The sequence below is a fragment of the Plectropomus leopardus genome, chromosome 14, assembly GCF_008729295.1.
Source record: "Plectropomus leopardus isolate mb chromosome 14, YSFRI_Pleo_2.0, whole genome shotgun sequence".
Lineage (NCBI taxonomy): Eukaryota > Metazoa > Chordata > Actinopteri > Perciformes > Serranidae > Plectropomus > Plectropomus leopardus.
The window spans coordinates 31,993,447-32,014,098 of record NC_056476.1 but is presented as its reverse complement, the minus strand read 5'-3'; the positions used below and the strand labels follow the sequence as shown (position 1 = coordinate 32,014,098).

General features: G+C 41.1%; 1 protein-coding gene across 1 annotated transcript in view; it reads left to right on the top strand.

The window, feature by feature from the left end:
- Positions 1 to 17,865, top strand: part of setd3 (SET domain containing 3, actin histidine methyltransferase) — a 39,708-nt gene extending 21,843 nt beyond the window's left edge. The window contains exons 8-13 of the mRNA XM_042500592.1: positions 3,739 to 3,853; positions 3,958 to 4,032; positions 6,223 to 6,389; positions 9,241 to 9,326; positions 12,783 to 12,943; positions 13,593 to 17,865. Of these exons, the coding sequence (XP_042356526.1) occupies positions 3,739 to 3,853; positions 3,958 to 4,032; positions 6,223 to 6,389; positions 9,241 to 9,326; positions 12,783 to 12,943; positions 13,593 to 14,084 (1,096 nt within the window). The 3' untranslated portion in view covers positions 14,085 to 17,865. The remainder of the gene's footprint in view (positions 1 to 3,738; positions 3,854 to 3,957; positions 4,033 to 6,222; positions 6,390 to 9,240; positions 9,327 to 12,782; positions 12,944 to 13,592) is intronic.
- The last annotated feature ends 2,787 nt before the right edge of the window (positions 17,866 to 20,652 follow it).

The following is a 20,652-nucleotide window of genomic DNA, read 5'->3' as shown; positions in this document are numbered from 1 at the left end:
ATGGGGGAAATTTTATACATCTCAGGAAGAGCAACTCAGGAGGGATCCCTCTTCCAGGATGGACATATGTGCAATAGATGTCGTGTTTACAGAACAGTAATCCTTTTGACGAAATGACACAAGAGGCACACTGCTGCAGTGCGTGTGTTCATGGTGTCCTGGATGATTCTGGTAATCCTTGGTTTTAATTGTGGAATAATTCTGTTCTGTTTCCAATACAGTTGCTTAAATCCACCACAGATTCAGTGAGTTCATCAGTGATGTTGATGGTGGTGTCCTGGAACTTTGTCCAGACTACATTGTGTAGTGCAGACTGAAAGGTGACTTCTGATTAGTCTGACGATTTCCAGAGCTCTTGCATTACTCGGGACATGCGCTGTATTTTGTTTACATGATTTAATCTCAACAGGATGGCCACATGGCGCCTCTCACCAAACAGGGGAAGGGATTCAGCTCCATAGCAACCTCTGAAAGGTGTCTTAACAGTGGTCTGAAAAGTGTCTAACAGTAGTCTGAAAGAAGTCCCACAGTGGTCTGAAAGGTGTTTAACAGTGGTCTGAAAGGAGTCTAACAGTGGTCTGAAAGGTGTCCAATAGTGGTCTAAAACGTGTTCAACAGTGGTTTGAAATGTGTATAACCACTGTTATACCCCTATTGCACTGTCAGTAATATTGATGGGAGTCAATACCCATCATAACCTTCTAACCTCCTTAAGGTTAGTTTGAGGGAAGTCCTCAGCAACAATGAGCACAGCGTCAGGATTACCAGTCTGTGAGGAGTTCAGATCTTTGCAGAGATCCAAAAGTATTTACTTGTGGTGGAATGCAGACCGCTGTGATAATGACCGCTGCTAATTCCCATAGTACAAACCCCAACGTAATTAAAAACAAAATACAATGATTTGCAAATCCTTTTCAACCTATATTCAATTGAATACACTACAAAGACAATATATTTAATGTTCAAACTGATAAACTGATTGTTTTTTTTACAAATATTCACTCATTTTGAATTTGATGCCTGCAACAACTTCCAAAAAAACTGAGGCAGGGGCATTTTTACCACTGTGTTACATCACCTTTCCTTTTAACAACACTCAATATGAGAACTGTCGACACTAATTATTAAATCTTTGTGGGTGGAATTGTTTCCCGTTCTTGCTTAATGTACGACTTCAGTTGCTCAACAGTCCGGGCTCTCCGTTGGCGTGTTTTGCACTTCATAATGCGCTACACATTTTCAATGGGAGACAGGTCTGGACTGCAGGCAGGCAGTACTACGAAGCTACGCTGTTGTAACGTGCAGAATGTGGCAAAACGTTCCTAAAAAAAGACGTTGCTTGGATGGCAGCATATCTTACTCCAAAACCTGGATGTACCTTTTAGCATTAATGGTGCCTTTCCAGATGTGCAAGTTATCCATGCCATGGACACTAACACACCCCCATACCATCACAGATGCTAGCTTTTGAACTTTGCGCTGATAACAGTCTGGATGGTCCTTTTCCTCTTTGGCCCGGAGGATGCAACATCCATGATTTCCAAAGACAATTTGAAATGTGGACTCTTCAGACCACAGCACACTTTTCCACTTTGTGTCAGTCCATCTCAGATGAGCTTGGACCCAGAGAAGTCGGCGGCATTTCTGGGTGTTGTTGATATATGGCTTTTGCTTTGCATGGTAGAGTCTTAACTTGCATTTGTAGATGTTGCAATGAACTGTGTTAACTGACAATGGTTTTCCGAAATGTTCCTGAGCCCACTTGGTAATATCCTTTACAGAATGATGTCGGTTTTTAATAAAGTGCCGCCTGAGGGATCGAAGGTCACAGGCATTTATTGTTGGTTTTCGGCCTTGCCACTTACGTGCAGAGATTTCTCTGGATTCTCTTAATCTTTTGATGATATTATGGACTGTAGATGATGAAATCCCTAAATTCCTTGCAATTGTACGTTGAAAAACAATGTTCTTAAACTGTTGAACTATTTGCTCACGCAGTTGTTCACAAAGTGGTGAACCTCACCCCATCCTTGCTTGTGAACGACTGAGCCTTTCGGGAATGCTCCTTTTATACCCAATCATGACATTCACCTGTTTCCAATTATCCTGTTCACCTGTGGAATGTTCCAAACAGGTGTTTTTTTGAGCCTTCCTCAACTTTCCCAGTCTTTTGTTGCCCCTGTCCCAGCTTCTCTGGAACGTGTTGCAGGCAGGTTGTCTTGTAGTGTATTCAATTGAATACAGGTTGAAAAGGATTCGCAAATCATTATATTCTGTTTTTATTTACCTTTTACACAACATTCCAACTTCATTGGAATTGGGGTTTCTAGAAAGGGCAGTCTGTATTTGATTGACAGTAACCCCAGATCAGGTGAGCAGGAATGGGATAGCAGTTTAATATCCCCACCATCACACCAGTTCTTGTTCACCATAAAGCACACACCACCACCCCTTTTTTCCCCAGAGTCCTCTGTTCTGTCACATCTATATATAGAAAAAGAGTCACATGGTTGAATGGCGCTGTCTGATATTTCAGGATTGATGGACACAGAGATGGTCTTGCTTTTCCATGCAATCCCTGTTCTAACTGGAGCTCATCTTATTCACTTTTTACTTAATGTTTTCTCTGATGTTAACATTTGAAAACCTGCACAGGCTAGTCAGTAGCATCAGCAGGAGGAGAGTTCACGAAGTTCTTCAAGTTCTACAATCACAAGGTGTATAGCTGAGATCTGTTAATAAACTTGAATAACATTTTTTGAAGCTGACATGAGGTGTCTGGAGAGGTCCGCACCAAGCAACAATAAGTAAAACTAAAACAGGAAACTCAGCTTTCCTGTGCAAAGAGGGATTGCCACTCACATACTCAGCATGTAGTTGTTGTAAGTGTTGTGTTTAGAAATTAGAATATTTATGAATCCCACAGTTTGAATTTGATTTCTTATATTATGATTTCTGAATTATGATTATCTGATTATGATTAATTCTGGATTCAGTGAGCAGAAAAGGGCCCGCTGTCCTCAGGCAATGGACACAATACATGACATTAACAACTTAAATGTTGGATCAAACGAACAAGTAGAAAAAAGACTGTTGGAGTACTACTTTATAAATTTCGAACATTATTGTACATTTCCATGCTTTTTGTTTCATCAGCGTATTGTTGGGAAAACCTAAAATGATTGATTATGCTCAATAAAAACTTTTTTGATTGCGTGATAAGATTCAGAATTGTCATCTTTAGTGGTTTTCTCCCCTCCCACTCCTAAATTAGATTATCTGCCTAACCTGTTGGCTTTATAAGTCAGCGATGAGTCAGATTTCACCAACTACCTTGGTGAGTGCATTGTTCCCATAACTGATGGGTGGAATGGACAGAACTGCAAAACACAACGCCCAAGGAGTGATAAACTGGAATTTTCCATGATGTTGAGTCTGTGAATGCTAAAGGTGGGGAGAAAGTGGGCCACTGATTAATTATTCCTTCAGTCTCTTCTTTTCCATCCTTGTCCTTCTCCATCCTCCTCCTCCTCATTACCTGCTCTTCTGCTCTGTTCACCCTCCACTCTCCTCCTCATCCTCCCTCCATCCATCCTTCCTCCATCCTCCTCTGATGCAAGGCCTATATAAGAGTTGAAGAACTTCCCTCTCCTTTGTGAAGCAAGAGGAGTCCGGGATGTCAGTGCAGCGAGTGAACTTGACTGTAATACGCAGTTATTTGTTGGTTGTATGTAACAGGTGGGCGGTGTCCTCAGTAATGACCCGTCAGAACCAGATCCCTACTGAGGACGGCAGCCGGATCACCCTGGCCCTCATCCCCCTCTGGGACATGTGTAACCACACAAATGGACTGGTAAAGTCTTTATCTCACACTCACACATCCACATACATGTATGTATTTGTATTTCTTGAACACTGGTAAAGGTTGAATTAGTTAAAGTTGTTGTTGTTCGGCAGATCACCACTGGCTACAACCTGGAGGATGACCGATGTGAATGTGTGGCGCTGCAGGACTACAAAGAGAACGACCAGGTAAACACACTACTACCACTCCTATTTACATCTTTATGTCTGCACATGCATAAACCGTTGCATACACTGTGTCTGCAGCAACCATTTGAGTCAGAAGTCACACCTGTTCTTCACAAACACATAAAAAAGCTATAATCGCAATAATCAATGCAAATTCAGCCAGTCACTGTGAATTCTTCACAACTTTGCTATTTTTGTCACTGCAACTCTCCTGCAAATTTGACTCATTTAATTATTCAACTGCACACAGCTCATCCGCTTTCTCTCTCTGTTTATCATGAGAATGAGACTGCTGCTGTACCTGGGATAGAGTCAGACACAGTGACAGGGAGAACTGTTGGCATCACATAGCTAATGTTACCCAATGTTTATTAACAGGTTTATTGACTTAATCGAGCCATTTTGTCTCCGTTAGCAGCATCATAATGCCATCAAGAGGCCCCCCACAGTTAACTCCCGAATGGAGCTATTTCCTGCAGCACAGAGCAGGAGTATTTTAACTAGTGCTGGGCATAGATTAATTTTTTTAATCTAGATTAATCTCACTGCAATCCTGTAGTTAATCTAGATTAATCTAGATTAAAATTATAGATTTGAATTTTGCCAAAGACATTCAAAATAATATCTATCTATCTAAATGATGAAAATGCATCACAAAATGCTTGAGAAAGCTGTTCTACTATAATATTTGGTAAAGAAAAATAATGTTCCATAAGATTTACTTTGGTGTTTAACTTTTTTTTATTTTGTTAAACACAGACATTAAGGAACACAGGTTCTGTCTCCATGTGGAAAAAGCTTTTTCCTGCTAACTGGAATGAACAGCAGAGGGCGCAGCCTCTGATAACATGACCCTAACTGAACTGTGGGCCTACATTAGAGGTCATGAAGAAGACCATTAACAGTCAGAAGCTTTGTGACACGGCTTGAGCCAATCACTCCAGTCACTCAGGCAGACCAGCTTCCGCCTTGTTCACGCCCCCTCCGCGTAATTCGACCAGGTATACATCCGCGCTTAAACAACAAAGTGAAATTGGTGCCTTGCTCACTGTATAGACCCAACTTAGTGAATAGTTTATCGCGCGATAATTTCCTTATCGCGCGATAAGAATCCCGCGTTAACGCAGCACGTTAACGCCGTTAACGGCCCAGCACTAATTTTAACATCTTTCATAGTGAGGACTCTTATCATTTCAGATGCATAACTAAATTTAACAGATCACTTTAGAGCACTGACCACAGATTACTGAATTAAGGAACTGTTGGAGCTTCTTAACTTTACAAACTATAAAGTTTCACAACCGCTGTCAAGCTTTCAGAAGCACACCATCTGAGGATGAAACTTAGATCTGAAGACAACAAGTTTGAAAAATGGAAGTGTTGGGTTAGAAACAAGTGAGCTTAGCAGACTTCAGGAGCCAGCAGGTTGGAGGGTCCAAGATAAGCTGCTCTAAAATAATACATTAAATTTCCAACCAAACTGCTGGCAGCCAGCTTCCATTGTGGTTAATGTAGTTGGCAGGTCTGGCAAGGACGAATACAGCTGTTATACTGCACTCTGGTGGTTGGCTGTATTATTGTGTGAAGTCACCTATAAACTCTACACTGGTGAAGCAGCTCAACTCGAGAACAACTTGCCCTGGCGGGGTCATTGATGCCTTACTTCTTGAGTTCAAGTCCTGGGTTGTGCAGATTAAACATGCCTCTACCTCCTCAGACACTGTGCTATGTGGGGTAGAAACACATGATTTCAAAGGTAATTCAAGGATTAATGGTATTTTGGCCCCCAAAAGGTATACTGATGCGTCTCATGAATTTGATATTTGTCTCCCGCCTCTTCTTCATTTTCTCTCATCCTCTCCTTCTTCTTCTTTTCTTTATATTATTCTTCCCCCCGTCTGAACAGTTCTTCATAGGTATTTTTAACTTATCTATTAGGTTAGGGTTGATCATCTTCTTGCTCCTCATAATGCCTGGCCCCAACCCATCGCTGCACAGCAACTATAATATAGAAATGAGATCCCTTAGATGTTTGAATCAAGATCCTGTTTTTGTAGTTGTTGTTGTTGTTTTTACCCCTGATTAACCGTGCAGCCCTACTGTGTATTATTAGCATCCTCCTTAAGAGAAAGTGACATGCAGACAGGTGATGGTAACAGTTTAGATGCTGATGATGTTTTCTTCCTGTAGATCTACATCTTCTATGGCACGAGATCCAATGCTGAGTTTGTCATCCACAACGGCTTCTTCTTCCAAGACAACGCCCACGACAGAGTGAAGATCAAGCTGGGCGTCAGTAAGAGCGAACGCCTCTACGCCATGAAAGCCGAAGTGCTGGCACGAGCCGGCATCCCAGCGTATGTCCAACTACTCTTTTTTTCGCAAGGCTACCAAGGACAAACATTCTTCCTCTTTTCTTTCTACTTATTTACAAACACAGAGTTAGTCTTAGAGGTGACTCAATCTGTAAGTGCAGCTGTAAGGGTTTTACTTGAAGGCTTCTAATATGGGTCAAAGAGAGCTTCAGGCTCATGCACCTTTCATGTATAGCTGCGCTACACTTTTGTGTTTCAATAATAGAAATTTCAACCAACCAGGCCCCCCTTTGGCATAATTAAAACACATAATATAAATGTTGCAGCACATTTTTTTTCTTTTTCTTTTTTTTTGTCACCCCCTCCCCACAGAGTATCAATTTACCATCCGCCCCAACGCTTTCATCACCAAGAAGCTTAATCATTTTATCATTAGCCCCTTAATTGTATGCAGCACTCTCTGCTTGGCATTTTTAATCAGACACGTTTTAATCTCTTATTGATGACTGTCTAAATCTCAACAGTGGAAATTAAATGAAACAATCCCCGTTGTTGCAGTGCTGCTCTATTAAGGTGACAGATATGCTTAAAGATCATTTTCAGAGGAAACGGCAGCAGATTCAGTGTGGGGCCTTGCTGAGATGTTGAGCGGCTGTTATCATCACAAGTTTTTACAAAATCACTCCTTTTGCCTCACTTCATTTCTGTCTGATAAGTGGAATTTAGTTAGCACATTTGACTATTAATTTGGAAATTTTAAATTAGCTCTTTTCCCCAAGTCTACATAAACACACAGCACATGAAGGAACAGAATTTTCCACTGAGAGTTCACTTTCCTGAGGTGGATTCTGTGTTGTTGGAGCAGTGGACAGAGAGATCATTGAGGAGGAGTGGAGAAGTACAATAATGTTGAGCCTGTGCTACAGATTGCCACATTCATCACTTGACTAAAATGGGAGGAAAATATTGTCTTCTGCATGTAATGTTATGATGTGGAATGAATTTTGCTTAGTTCTGAAACAAACTTGCTTTCTATATTTTCTGTTACACTGCTGACTTTCTGATATACTTCAAACAACATCAATTTACTGTGTAGAGAGACATGAGAGAGGCAAGAGTTTGAGTTTATAGAATCAGTTGAAATGCAGGCAGAGGTGGTGTTCTCAGTTGGGCATTTTATACATGCTGTCATGAAAGTCAAGGTTAATCATCTGGAAAAGCTCCAACTCTGTTGTTTTTCTGTACCCCAAGTTAGAGGACTAACCAAAAAAACGGACATTAAGCTTAAGATATATCTTCGAGTAAACAGGCGTTACCATATAATGTTTATTTCGTATCTTTGTCCAACTTATTTCAGACAAAGATCACTTGAGAACAGTTTGCAGTTTGGAGAAATACTGCTTTGCTTTCTTTACATGATGTGATGTGTGATGGTGGATTAATATGACTCGCATGCTGGAGTTATTATAATAATCAATTTCGGATTATGTAGATTTTCAGATTCAGTCCATGCATGCAGGTTTTAGTAGGAATTTACCACACATGGCAACCTCACTGTGACCCCAGATCTCTGGGAAGCTGCATGCTGCTTTTCTGCTGCTGGTCACCAAAAAGTATTAAAACAGGTTACCCACGCTCATGAAAAACCTGGAAAAGTCATGGAATTTCACAAACACATTTTTCCGGCTTGGAAAAGTCGTGGATTTTGTCAAATTTACTACAAGTTTTTTAAGTCATGGATATTTTTTTGTATGCAATGAAATTGTTACCATAATATCCTGCGACTATCTTTCCAACTAATGCATCTGAACAGCTGTTGATGTAACGTAGCTTTAATATATGTCAGTGTGTGACATTTTATTTACCATTACATACATTTCTTCATTTTTTCCCCTCATTTTGTCTCACCCACCACATATGCCAGCTATCTGAAAGTATGTTTGTGATTTTTATCTGATATGTTTGAAAAACAGCAGGCAAGAGGGGCAGTTATGGAGAAGTTTTGAAATGTGTCCATGAAAATGTATGGGCACTTTGATCATAGTATGTGGACACATTTTTGAACTCTGAACCAAGAAAGTCACGTCAGATCTATTTATAGACAGACAAATGTTGACCAAAGGGATTAAGTCGGTAACATAAAAACTGTCATGAGTAAGAGAAAATAAGTAATTTTAAAGGCATACAGTGTCTTCATAAAATCTATTGTCAATCTAAAATCAAAAACCTATTGTACAAACAACAAAATAAATCATCAAAATGAATATTAAAAGTCTAATGAAAAGAGATGGGTTTTAGGACAGGTTTGAAATGTCTCAATGGATGGGGAAGATCTGACAGAGGGAGACTTTTCCCCAGTTTAGGGCCAGCAACTGAAAATTCTAGATCACCTTCAGTTTTGGACTGAGAGCGTGGAATGGAGAGTAGTGATTGGTCACCAGATATGAGGGGTTAAGAAGGGGGATAGGGGAAAAGTTGTTCAGAATTGTAACCAGGTGTGATTCCATGCAGTGCTTTGAAAACAAAAGAATTTTAAAATCAAATTTGGACTTGACTGGTAACCAGTGAAGAGAGGCAAGTACAGGGGAGATCTGGTACCAATGAGGAGTAGAGCTGCTGAATTTTGAACAAACTGAGTTAGGCTACATGCTTCCTACTGCGCCCAGTCTTTGAGCTAAGCTAAGCTAAGCACGTCCTGACTCCAGCTCTGTGCTGAACACAGATATGAGAGTGTTGATGATAGGCTGATTCAGTCAATGTGTCTCGTTGGATACAGTTGGACACAGTTGGACACAGTTCGACACACATCACTGTATTTGTACGCACATATTCTGAATTCCTGGGCCTGTTTATTGGTTTCTTCTTAACATGTTGGTGTATGTTGTGTTTTCAGGTCCTGTATCTTTGCCCTGCACTGTAATGAACCCCCCATCTCAGCCCAGCTCCTGGCCTTCCTCAGAGTGTTTTGCATGACAGAGGGTAAGACATTGACAGATACACCAGCACACACACACACACACACACCCACACACACACACACACACACACACATACATACATACACAAACTGTGAAACACTGGCAGCTGTACATTTCCAATGGAACCTCAAGCCTGGCAACACAGTCTAAAACAAACATGCCATGGTATCCGACCTGTCGCTGTGACCGCCATCAGAGAGCATTTCCTATGCACATCAGTGAGGTAAAAATGTGGATGTAGAGGAGAAAGAGAAAGAGGGAGAGCAAGACCTGTCCATTACTTAGTTGGTTAATTGGTCACGGCAGGCTGCCAGATGTGTGGAGGGAGCAATCCACCAGGGGATTTACAATATTCATTGGCATGTATGCGGAATGGCACCAGTGTCGTAAATCCCCAAGCCCACAAGGCCACAAGGCCACATCCTCCTCTGTCACAGGACTCATCTGCAGGACCCCACTGATATATTATTCACATCTTTTGCTTCATGTTAATTTTAAAATGGTTTCAATGCCTTTGTGTGTGTGTGTGTGTGTGTGTTGATATTTCTTACCAGGTGTGACATGATGGATGCATGTGCTCACACAGTTTGTCTCTTTCACCTTCCCATGTAACAAAACCATGTTTCGGTCCTGAGATCAAAGGAGGAGGAAAGTACCGTCAGTGACTTCTTATACACATGACATGACCTTTACAAAAAGTACTGAGGACATTATTACACAATGTTTGACAACAATCACAAAAAAATTCTAAATAAAAGGGATAGTCTGCATATGTGGATGTTGTCTTTACTATCATGGGAAGATAATAATAATCCTAAATAATAATCATCTCTGTGTGTCCAAACTAAGACAGTTAAGTCTGCACTGTGTATGGACATGAGCTTGGAGAGAGCAGCTTTTAAAGGTGGTTGTCATTTTAGCCAGCCAATACAACAGTCATCGCTAAGTTGAAATGCTAAGCCTGTAACCTGAATGTTTTTTGCCATTTGCTAAAAAAAAGAAGTAGAGATCAGGGGTTTGATAATAGATTTGTTAGGACTTCTTTGTTTCTGGGTATTTGTATGAGTTGAAAGTATATTAAAAATAGAGAAAATACGGACAGCAGGGGGAAACTGTTGTAAGTATCTCAGCAAAATGTAAAAGTGACCATGCCAACAATTCTGAAGTGTTATGCATGCTGGACTACAGGGAACTTCTCAAACACCTTTTCCTTGTAGTTACATTCAACAAAACCCTCAGCCGCTACCTTACAAGATACAATAGAATTAATAGTAAATCTAGATTGATGGAAGGCGTAGTGTTACTTGTTGTAACACTACGCCTGCACGCAGTGTGAAGTGAAAGTTGTAGGCACAAGACAAAGCCGTCAACTGACCATAAAAGCAAATCAAATCTATTAAAAATAAAAACTCATAAAATAAAAAATAAGATGAAGAATAAACCAATAAAAGATACAAAGATGTGTGAGTCCGAAGATTCTGTGCAGAAGCAATATCTGCGGTGAGGGAGTTCCCGCCAAAACACCAGTCCAAGCAATCGTGAGTAGCGCCATTAAACGTGAGCATATGGATATGCAGACACTTCTGACCAAACTAAAAACTCAAAGAGACGGGCTTTGTGACCTATACAGCAGACAGACACCAGGGGGTGGTCAAGATGATGAAGCTTCACTTTGGGAGAGCTGTCATGTCATCTATCTTTATATACAGCTGTTTAAGTTAAATAAAATAATTATACTAAAAGTAGACCAATAGTAGAGGATACCACTTATGAATTAAAAATAATTAAAGAACTAAAAATATAATAAAATAAGTAAAATAAGCCGATAAAAGATGATAACAGATGAGTTAAGCCAAAAAAACAAAACAAACCAAATAATAGATAATCTAATAAACCAGTAAATGTAAAAACACATCTATGTTCAAACCAATAAAAGAATAAAAAATAATAGTTAAAATAGTCGAACCAGACTACTGGAATGTGGGGCTAAAAAGGAATGTCTTAGCTTAACTTTTAATGATACAGTTGGGGCACTTCTAATGTCATCAGGATGGAATGGACCAACGGCTCGGAGCATAACAGCTGTTTCACTTTCACCTGTGTTCAGGGACACCACAGAATAACCAGGCAACAGAGTTATTGGGTTGCCTGATCGTGTCATGCCTTAAAAACAAGCAATAAAATTTAAATTCAAAGTGGCTATAAGAAATAATAAATAATTATTACAAATAATTACTAACCAAAAAATGTATAAACTATTAAATTTGACAGCGAAATCACAGTTTCAAAAGACTCATTTGGGTTCCGCTTAAAACTAAGGTGAAATAACATAAGGACAACATTAAGAGACAGGGAAGGGATCTCTTGTTGCTTTGAGGCAGGACAATGTATTGCTTCAATTGAGATGTCAGGTGAAAGAAGACAAAATTATCTGTGTTTTGATGCATAGATTGTTTCGTGGGAGTGTAAATTGTAGGCAAAACAAAGCAGGTGCAGTGATTCTTAAGACTTCCTTGTCTTTACATCAATGGTTTCTTGTTCATTGGTGGAATATCAGGCTGCTGCCAGAGGTTGTCTCTAATCTGAGTTGACTGCATTTTGGACCAGATCTAATTATGTCAGGTATATTTCAGATTGGTTCTGTCATTCATCAGGACTATTTCAGTATGGGTCTATTTTGTTAAAAAGTAAATATCTGTATATCGGTTTTGGGTTTGTTTTTTTATGCCTCCACTCCAGCGATAGCTGAGGCTAGCACTTTGAAGAACGCTTTAAGGGAATTTCTTCAAATCTAGCACAAACATTCACTTGGACTAAACGATGGACTGATTATATTGTGGTGGTCAAAGGTCAAAGGTGAAGGTCACTGTGACCTCATCTGTCTCATTCTTGTGAACACAGTATCTTGATCACACCTTGAGGGGATTTCTTTAAATTTGGCATAAACATTCAACATTCAAGTGGACTTCATTATCATGAACACAATATCTGAAGACTGCCTTGAGGGAGTTTCCTCAAATTTGGTTCAAATGTCCACTTTAAATCAAGAATAACTGATCAGAATCTGGGGGCTGAAGGTTAAAGGTCAGATCTTGATGGCCTCTTAAAACATGTTTTTGGCCATAAGTCAATAATTGGTACGGCTGAAATGTCTGTTAGAATACAATGATGACTTTCTGACATGTTATAAGCAAGAGGTCAAAAGTCAACTGTGACACCATAATGTTCTACAAAAAACAATCACGAGCAGTAGCTGAAGGGGACCCATGAAGACCTTTACTTTAACAGTACAATGTTTTCTTTTATGGGAAGAAGGTACTAGCTGCCCTCCTGTAGGTTTATGTCTTACAAACCCATTACCTTTTATAATCCATGTCACCTTTACTACTTTTCTCTAATGGCTTGCAGTTGTGCTTTGGGTTCTTTTGAAATATGCTAACATTTAGTTTATTTACAGAGGAACTAAAAGACTATCTGCTGGGAGATCGAGCCATCAATAAGATCTTCACCTTGGGCAACAGCGAGTTCCCTGTCAGCTGGGAGAACGAGATCAAGTTGTGGACTTTCCTTGAGAACCGAGCTGCTCTGCTGCTCAAGACCTACAAGACCACCTCACAGGTCAGTCTCGTCTGGAATGTTTATTTTGTTGAAAGTTTTTAGACAAAGAGGCAAGTGTTCAGTAAGGTTCAAACCAACTTGATCTCACAAAGGCTTATCCATGTCACTGCTGTACGTACATCTGTCCCATTCTTCTGAAGGCAATATCTCAAGAACACATTGAGGGAACTAACTTAAATTTGGAAATAAAAAAGAAAAAAGTCCACTGGAACTTAATGATAATGATGGGATTTTTGTCAATGTGACCTTGCATCTGATTTATTCTCCAGAGTGCAGTATAAATGGCCATTATTCAGCACCATGACTCAGGAACCAAAGGGGAGACATTTAGTCACATAGTGATTTGGTGACTCTAATCTTGGGTGTCCAGCTTAAAACTGCCAGATTTATAGATATCCTGTGCTGCCTGGTTGAACACGTGTGTAAAGCATCCAAGTTTCAGAATATGTCACTTCTTTGCAGCATCATTTCAAGCACTGTGATCTGTCATGGCTGCATATGACTTTGGATAGACATGGATGTAAACTGTAACTGCAGTTTGCCTGGTTCACAGAGGCACAACCATAACTTACATGCCCTTTTGTTATCTTTCCCTCCCTCTTTCTTCACATTTTCTGTGGCTTTTTACCTCTGGTCTGCTGTCTTTTAGGACGATCTCTTCATGCTTGAGAAACCTGATCTACCTCTTCATGCTCGCATGGCGATCCAGCTCCGCCTGGCCGAGAAGCAGATCTTAGAGAAAGCGTCAGCCAGTGGACAGGCCAAACGTCTGCACTTTGAGAAGAAGCTGGAAGAGGGTGCTCCATTGCCTCAGTACGAGGAAAGCGATATTGCTATGCTTGAGAACTCTGATGCAGACGCAAAGCTTCCCATCATCCTACGCAAGCTGGAAGAGGTGGAGGAAGGTCAAGAGATCCCGGTGGAGGAGCACAGTCACCTCCTTAATGGGGAGAAGGCTGTTTATGGGCTGGGTGTGGAGGCTAATGGAGAAGCAGTGCAGGAGAAGACTCAGGAGAAAGCCAGCAAAGATATTCACTCAGCTTTGGACTTGATTGGAAGTTCAACCCAGGAGGGCCCAAGGGAAGTGGCCGACCTAAGTGCCAGTCGAACTGAAGAGAATCCCAAAGACAATAGTGACTAAATAGATTTCACTTCCTGCCACAGCCAATGCTATTTATTTTTATTTCTGAGTCTCTCCGATGACTCTGAAATACAGAAGCTGGAAAAGTTGAATTCAAAATTGGCTGACTTTTCTGACTTCATTCATTCAGCGTGGCTTTTCTCAGTCGTCTGCTGCTGAACTTGTTTGAAAATGCTTTTGATTAAAATAAGCTTTTGTTTGAAGTTTAAAACGTAGGTTTACATTGAAACAGATGGGGCCCTACAGCATTGGAAGAAAGTGATGGAGGGACACAACAAACTGGTTCCAGCAAGTTGTTAGCTGAAAACTGAATGGAGTTAGGTAAATGTTATTCCACAAAGCCAAAATTTCTCTGAACTGGCTGGTTTATCACTGCATCTATGTCCTTGTATGTTTTGAGCTGACAATCGTATTTTTAGCTCATTTTAGGGTGTGCTGCTGAGTTAAGACCATTGCTGCCCCCTGTTGCTTCTTTTTTTCTGGTTCAAATCATTTAAAAAAAAGAGATAAAGAAAAAGTTCTTAACCTATAAAAACTGGTTTGAAATTGATTGTAAATGTCATGGTTCAATATGACACGCCAAAATTGAAGATGTTTTTCTTATTTTTTCTTTTTTAATGACAGATGTTATTTTTAACGTCAGATCAATTTGTACATTTTCCGTCATTACATGATGGCAGCCCTTATTAAATAACAAAGAATTTAGTTTTAATGTGAGTCTAAAAAAGAATGTTTATGAATGTACTAAGTTTACATTGCAGTGATTATCTGCAGATGTCACCAAAAGGGACTGATGAGTGACCTCATGATCACTGAGAAAGCCATATGCAGCACTGAGGACTCACTCAAACAGAATTAAAAAAAATTAAAAATAAAGAAGCACCGTCAGTAGATAGTCAGGTGATAACGTGGTTGTATGTAGGGCTACCCCCCCCATATGTCAAAGATTCCAATCATCAGTGGAGAAGACCTCCAGCTCATTTGCATTTAGCCAAATCACTACAGTTTTTTGCTGCATTGTTCACAGAGCATGACAAACTCAAACTTTTGTAAACAGTTCTGTTCATACACCTGTATAACGATGGACTACACGTCTCCACTTGCTCCCACTGTACAGAAATGAATCCAAAATATCCTAGATACAGTCGCTGCCATCTTGACGTCATTTGGAGCCAGAGTCTGCGCAGTAGCAATCTCTGCTGTATCACCCACTGACTAATCATGAGCAGTGGCATTTAACACGAGTGCACAGATGTTGGCAAATCCCCTTTTTACATCATCAAATAACAAATTCAAACAGATTCATAAGGAAAACAAACATCTGAACCAACATCAGGGTAAGAAGAAGAACCTTAAATGTCAGAACCAACTTTGGAAAAATTGTATTTAAGGTGTACTTTGAGTTTTTAGTTTGACCCATGTCCATCCACTACCATGAGGACAAGGGGTTATGGCCTACACTGTAGCAAACCACCGGGGGATGATCGGGATGTTACGGCTTCACTTTTGGCAGGGCTCTACGCTAGCTTTTTTCCCAACGAGTACATTTGCTCCTAAATAAAAAAAAATTAGCAGGAGCACACAAAGAAAATCAGGAGCACAGTTCAAAATGTTCCAACACAGAGACTAATAAACAATTAATTGCATACATATTCATACTATGCGTGCAAGCAGTTTCTTCTCATACATGACTGTTATGACGCAACATTTACTCATGTGGTCGATATCCTTCTGAGTTTAACAAACCACACGAAAAATCTACCCCCGCATGTGGCGATTAGCACGCGTTCATTTTGGGCCCTGCTTGCGAATATCACTTGCCAGATTCCTCTTCCTCCTCTTTTTGCAAAATAAAATTTTTGGGCTTCATTTTTATCCACAACGACAGCTATTGTATTGTTACCAATGTGTCTGTGACTGAGTGGTAAAGTTACTTTCACTGAACTCTCTGTATCTGTCATTTTAAATTAAAAGCCCCCTTTAAAAAAAACAAAACATTTCTGTTACTCTCACATTGTGCTACTATATTATTTTAACGGTTCGCACATATCAATTTGCTGGCACTGCAGAGGCCTGACTTTTGGGGCGCTGTGATGTTGTCCATCTTTTGTTGTTGAGGTGTATCAGTAATAATGTTGAGTGATTATGAGATGTCTCGTGGCTCAATGCATCAGCCTGAAGCGCAGACTCTGGACATCCTGACTCTGGCGGGCCTTGGTCATGTACAGGGAGTGAAGTGGTTATGTCTTTAACAGTGGATGTCTCTTTCTAGATGTCCACTGACTTCATGACTTTGACCTCTTCCGGTCCTCTCCCCAGTCTGGATCAGAGTCAGTTGACACCTGGAGAAAGATCAAGCAGGACGTTTACGTCTGACAGCAGAGACTGTCTCTGAACTGAGACAGAGATTACTGTCTCCCTCATAAACAACCACCTGCTATCATGTCATCAGACGACCATATTTTCTAAAGGTCACATGACATCTAAACCTCCGCAGGACGACGAGTCCATTGTCCATGGGAGATGGCTGTCAGTCATGGAGCAGTGAACCTGACATCGTGATTTCAAATCCCAGCCCAACACAACCAATTTTCAAACAGCTGTGTATCAGAACTGTGGTTAGAATCTGTAAATGAGCTGCAGTAAACCAGTGCCGACATCTCCCTGCTCCCCTCCACACCAACTGTCACTGGCTCTTGGCTATCGCTTGAGCAATGGGCTATACTTTTGCATTTTCATATCGCCCGCCACCACGAACACAAAAGTATAAAAGTACATCAAGAGACAAACCTGCTGCTCTCGCTTCTCTCAAACCCAGATCAAACTCACATCAAACGCCAAAACTCAGCAGCTTTGATCGAATTAAAACTAACATTATGTTACTGCACTGGATAGTTCTCTTCTAATATGTTTTCTGAAACACATTTAAGTGTTGTGTTTTGCTGTAATCACAAGAGTTTCTGAACAAGTGGGCGCAATACTATATCCTGCAAAGTGAAAATGGAGCAGGAAAAACCTGAAATCGAACAATAAAATGAAGCAGTGCTGAACAAATATGAGTCAAGATTCTAATACTGAGTTGCATATCTCTCACCTCAGATGTTTTCAGAAACATGTTTTACTTTGCTGATTAAGTGTAAAATGACACTGTTTTTTACCAGCCTGCTGCCATTGTGTCAAACTGACAAGTTTGCATTATGCCACCTACTGGCAGGAGTGTTAAATGGTCCAGAGCAGTGCATTGCATTCTGGTAGTTGTAGGTTTTCTACCTCTTGAGCAAAAGCCATGCCATAGTTCTTTTCTTCTGTTTTATTTGCTCATGTAGCAGCATGTTTAGCATCTTTCTGCTGCTGAGGCAGCCTAGTTTAATGAAAAGCAGTGAAATACTGAAATAAATAGTAATCAGGCAGGCCAAATTCACACCAGGGATTAGCCCTGGAGCACACTGGACTGTCTTTTCTGTCTCTGCCTTCTTTGACTTCAGTAAACTCCTTAAATGAAGAGGTTAATTGTGCCTCGTCCACTCATGTTAACGCTGAAAGAAATGAAACCAAAATTCTAAAATAAGATGGAATATTTTTTGGGGGGGACTATCAGCAAAAATGCTTCTCATGTCTGCTCTGATTGGTGGTTTTAACATTTTAACATTGTTTTACACCACAGTTAACCATGCACTACTGCTGCTCATATATAAAATTAAATTCAGTGGATGGACCTATTCTTAGCGGAATGTTTTAAAAGACGGGGCAATGAATAAAGACATATTAGAAATTTCTGAAGACTCAGACTGCTGTCTTGCCTTTACTTCAAGAAATGTTTTTTCTTTTCAAATGAACAATAGAAACTAGCACTCTGTGAGTGAATGGATAAGGTTTCATGTGTCATCCTTTTACAAAAGGTTCTCAGCTTTGATTTGATGACAATTTGTTCAAAAGCTCTGCCTCTCTTAATTCCACTCAACATGTTCTCATCCCTACTCATCACAAGTTGCCGCTTTGCTGTGGACTTCTGCATCTACATGTTATGCTCTAGGTATCCTTCTGTGTCTGCTCTTTACATTCAGGGATGCTGCTGCTGTGATGTCAACAAAAGCATATGGTGGCATGATGCAGCACGTGGTTATGTTCAGACAATGACAGCTAATGGCAGCCAACTCACATACTGGCACAGATGGTTAGGATTATGGGAAGGAGGGACATGGTAAGATGCAGAAAAAATAGAGAGGTGAACATTGGACTCCCATATGAAAGTCGGGGTTTGTTGGATCCATCCACCATACCTCCTACCAGCCCTATAGTCAAGTCAAGTCAATGTTATTTATAGAGCCCATTATCACAATACAGGGTTTGCCTCAGAGGGCTTTACAGTGCACGACATCCTTCTGCCCTTAGACCCTCACATCACCCAAGGAAAAACTCTGTAACGGGGGGAAAAAAAGGAAGAAACCTCAGGAAGAGCGGCAGAGGATGATGAGGGATCCCTCTTCCAGGACAAACAGACGTGCAATAGATGCTGTAAATAACAAATGAAGTACAATTGTGGCAAAAAGGAAAGAGAAAGAGAGAGGGGGGAGGGGAACAGCAATAATGGAAACAGACGCATGTCATAATACAATGACGATAGGTGCGAAATTCTCAAATGCACTCTATAATGATATTGTGGGTGTTGATAAGAGTCTCATGCATGTATTGATATGGAGGTGTCCAAAGGCATGATCACAGCATCAGCGCAACTAGGACCAAGAGAACGATGAGGGCGAGTGGGGGGTCGAATATCAGTGCAGCCACAGCACGAGCACAACCAAAGGCAGGATCACAGCACCAGCACAGATATGGGACGATCAGGCACAGCCAGGGTTGCGGCCAGGATTCGGGAAAGCTAGGAAACAAGGGAGCAGGAACGCTCCGGAGAGGCAACGGGATTAGCGTAGTGCAGTTCAACAGAACCAAGGTGGTTAACAGTAAAAAGGATAAGCACTCAATGAGGATCCTAGAGTCACTGAGCAATAATTCCGACTTAAATATGAATGCCAGAGAGCAGTAATAGAAAAGAAAGAAAGAGAGGGAGCAAAGCCAGAGTGGCAGGTCTGAACGGACTCAAAACCACCCCCGCCGGATCAGGCCGGAAGTTCTGCCACCTCTCCCTCCTCCCTGCACACGGACGGGGATTTCAACTGAGCACAAAAAACTAACGAAACTAGGGTCACTAATCAGCTATTATGGCTTAAATATAAAGGTCCCCACTGCTCTTTGACCCCTATAGTAAGTCCCCCGGCAGGTTAAACCTACATCAGCCTAACTATGGGCTGGTCCGGGCAACCTGAGCCAGCGAAAATTATAAACTTTATCAAAGAGGAAGGTCTTAAGTCTACCCTTAAAAGTGAAAACATGTCTGCCTCCCTAACCGAAACTGGAAGATGGTTCCTTAAGAGAGGAGCGTGGTAGCTGAAGGCTCTGGTTCCTATCCTTCATTTGGAAACTTTGGGCACCACCAGTAATCCTGCATTTTCAGAGTGCAGTGATCTTGAGGGTTGGTAAGGAACTATGAGCTGCTACAGATAAGACGGAGCCTGACCATTTAGAGCTTTGTAAGTAAGGAGGAAGATTTTAAATTCAATCCTGGATTTTACAGGGAGCCAGAGCAAAGAAGCTAAAACAAGAGTAATTACAACACGTGCAGCAGCGTTCTGCACCATTTGGAGCGACCTAAGTGATTTGTTGGGGCAACTGAATAATAGGGAATTACAGTAATCCAGCCTAGAGGTGACAAATGCATGTACTAATTTTTCAGCATCTGTCTGGGATAGGATATGTCTAATTTTTGCGATGTTGCGCAAGTGAAAGAAAGCAGTCCTTGAAGTTTGTTTTATATGGGAAGCAAAAGATAAACCTTGATCAAATAAAAGCTTCGTTAATAATTGGCACTCCCTAAAAGGAGTGCTAATTATTAACAAAGCCCACATCATTTGCTGGACACCACCTCGACAACCAGCGGTTGAGTGCTGACATGTGGCTAAACATGTCGTCACTGGTCACATTGGGGAGGGGTCCAGAGAAGATTACGGTGTCCGACATCGTCTTTGCGTACTCACACACCGACTCTGTGTTAATTTTAGTGACCTCCGATTGGTGTAACCGGGTGCCATTGCCGCCGACGTGAATAACAATCTTACTGTATTTACGTTTAGCCTTAACCAGCAGCTTCAAATCTGACTCGATGTCACCCGCTCTGGCCCCATGGATACATTTGACTATGGCCGCTGCTGTCACTAACTTCACGTTTCGCAAAATAGAGCTACCAATGACCAGGGTTGTGTCCTCGCCCGGTGGGTGGTTAAGCGGGAGTACTTATTTGAAACAGGAAGGGGGGAGGGCGGGGGGTGTACTGTGGGCTTCGGCTTACTATGCTTCGCTCGGACAGTCACCCAGCCTCCCAGCTGCACGGGGGTTGCTGGGGGACGGCTAGCAGAGGCTATGCTATGTCGGTCGGCACCGGCTACAGGGGGCTTGCTAACTATCGCAGCTAAAGAGGGATTATCCACGGTGCAGAGGTATAATAAACTACACT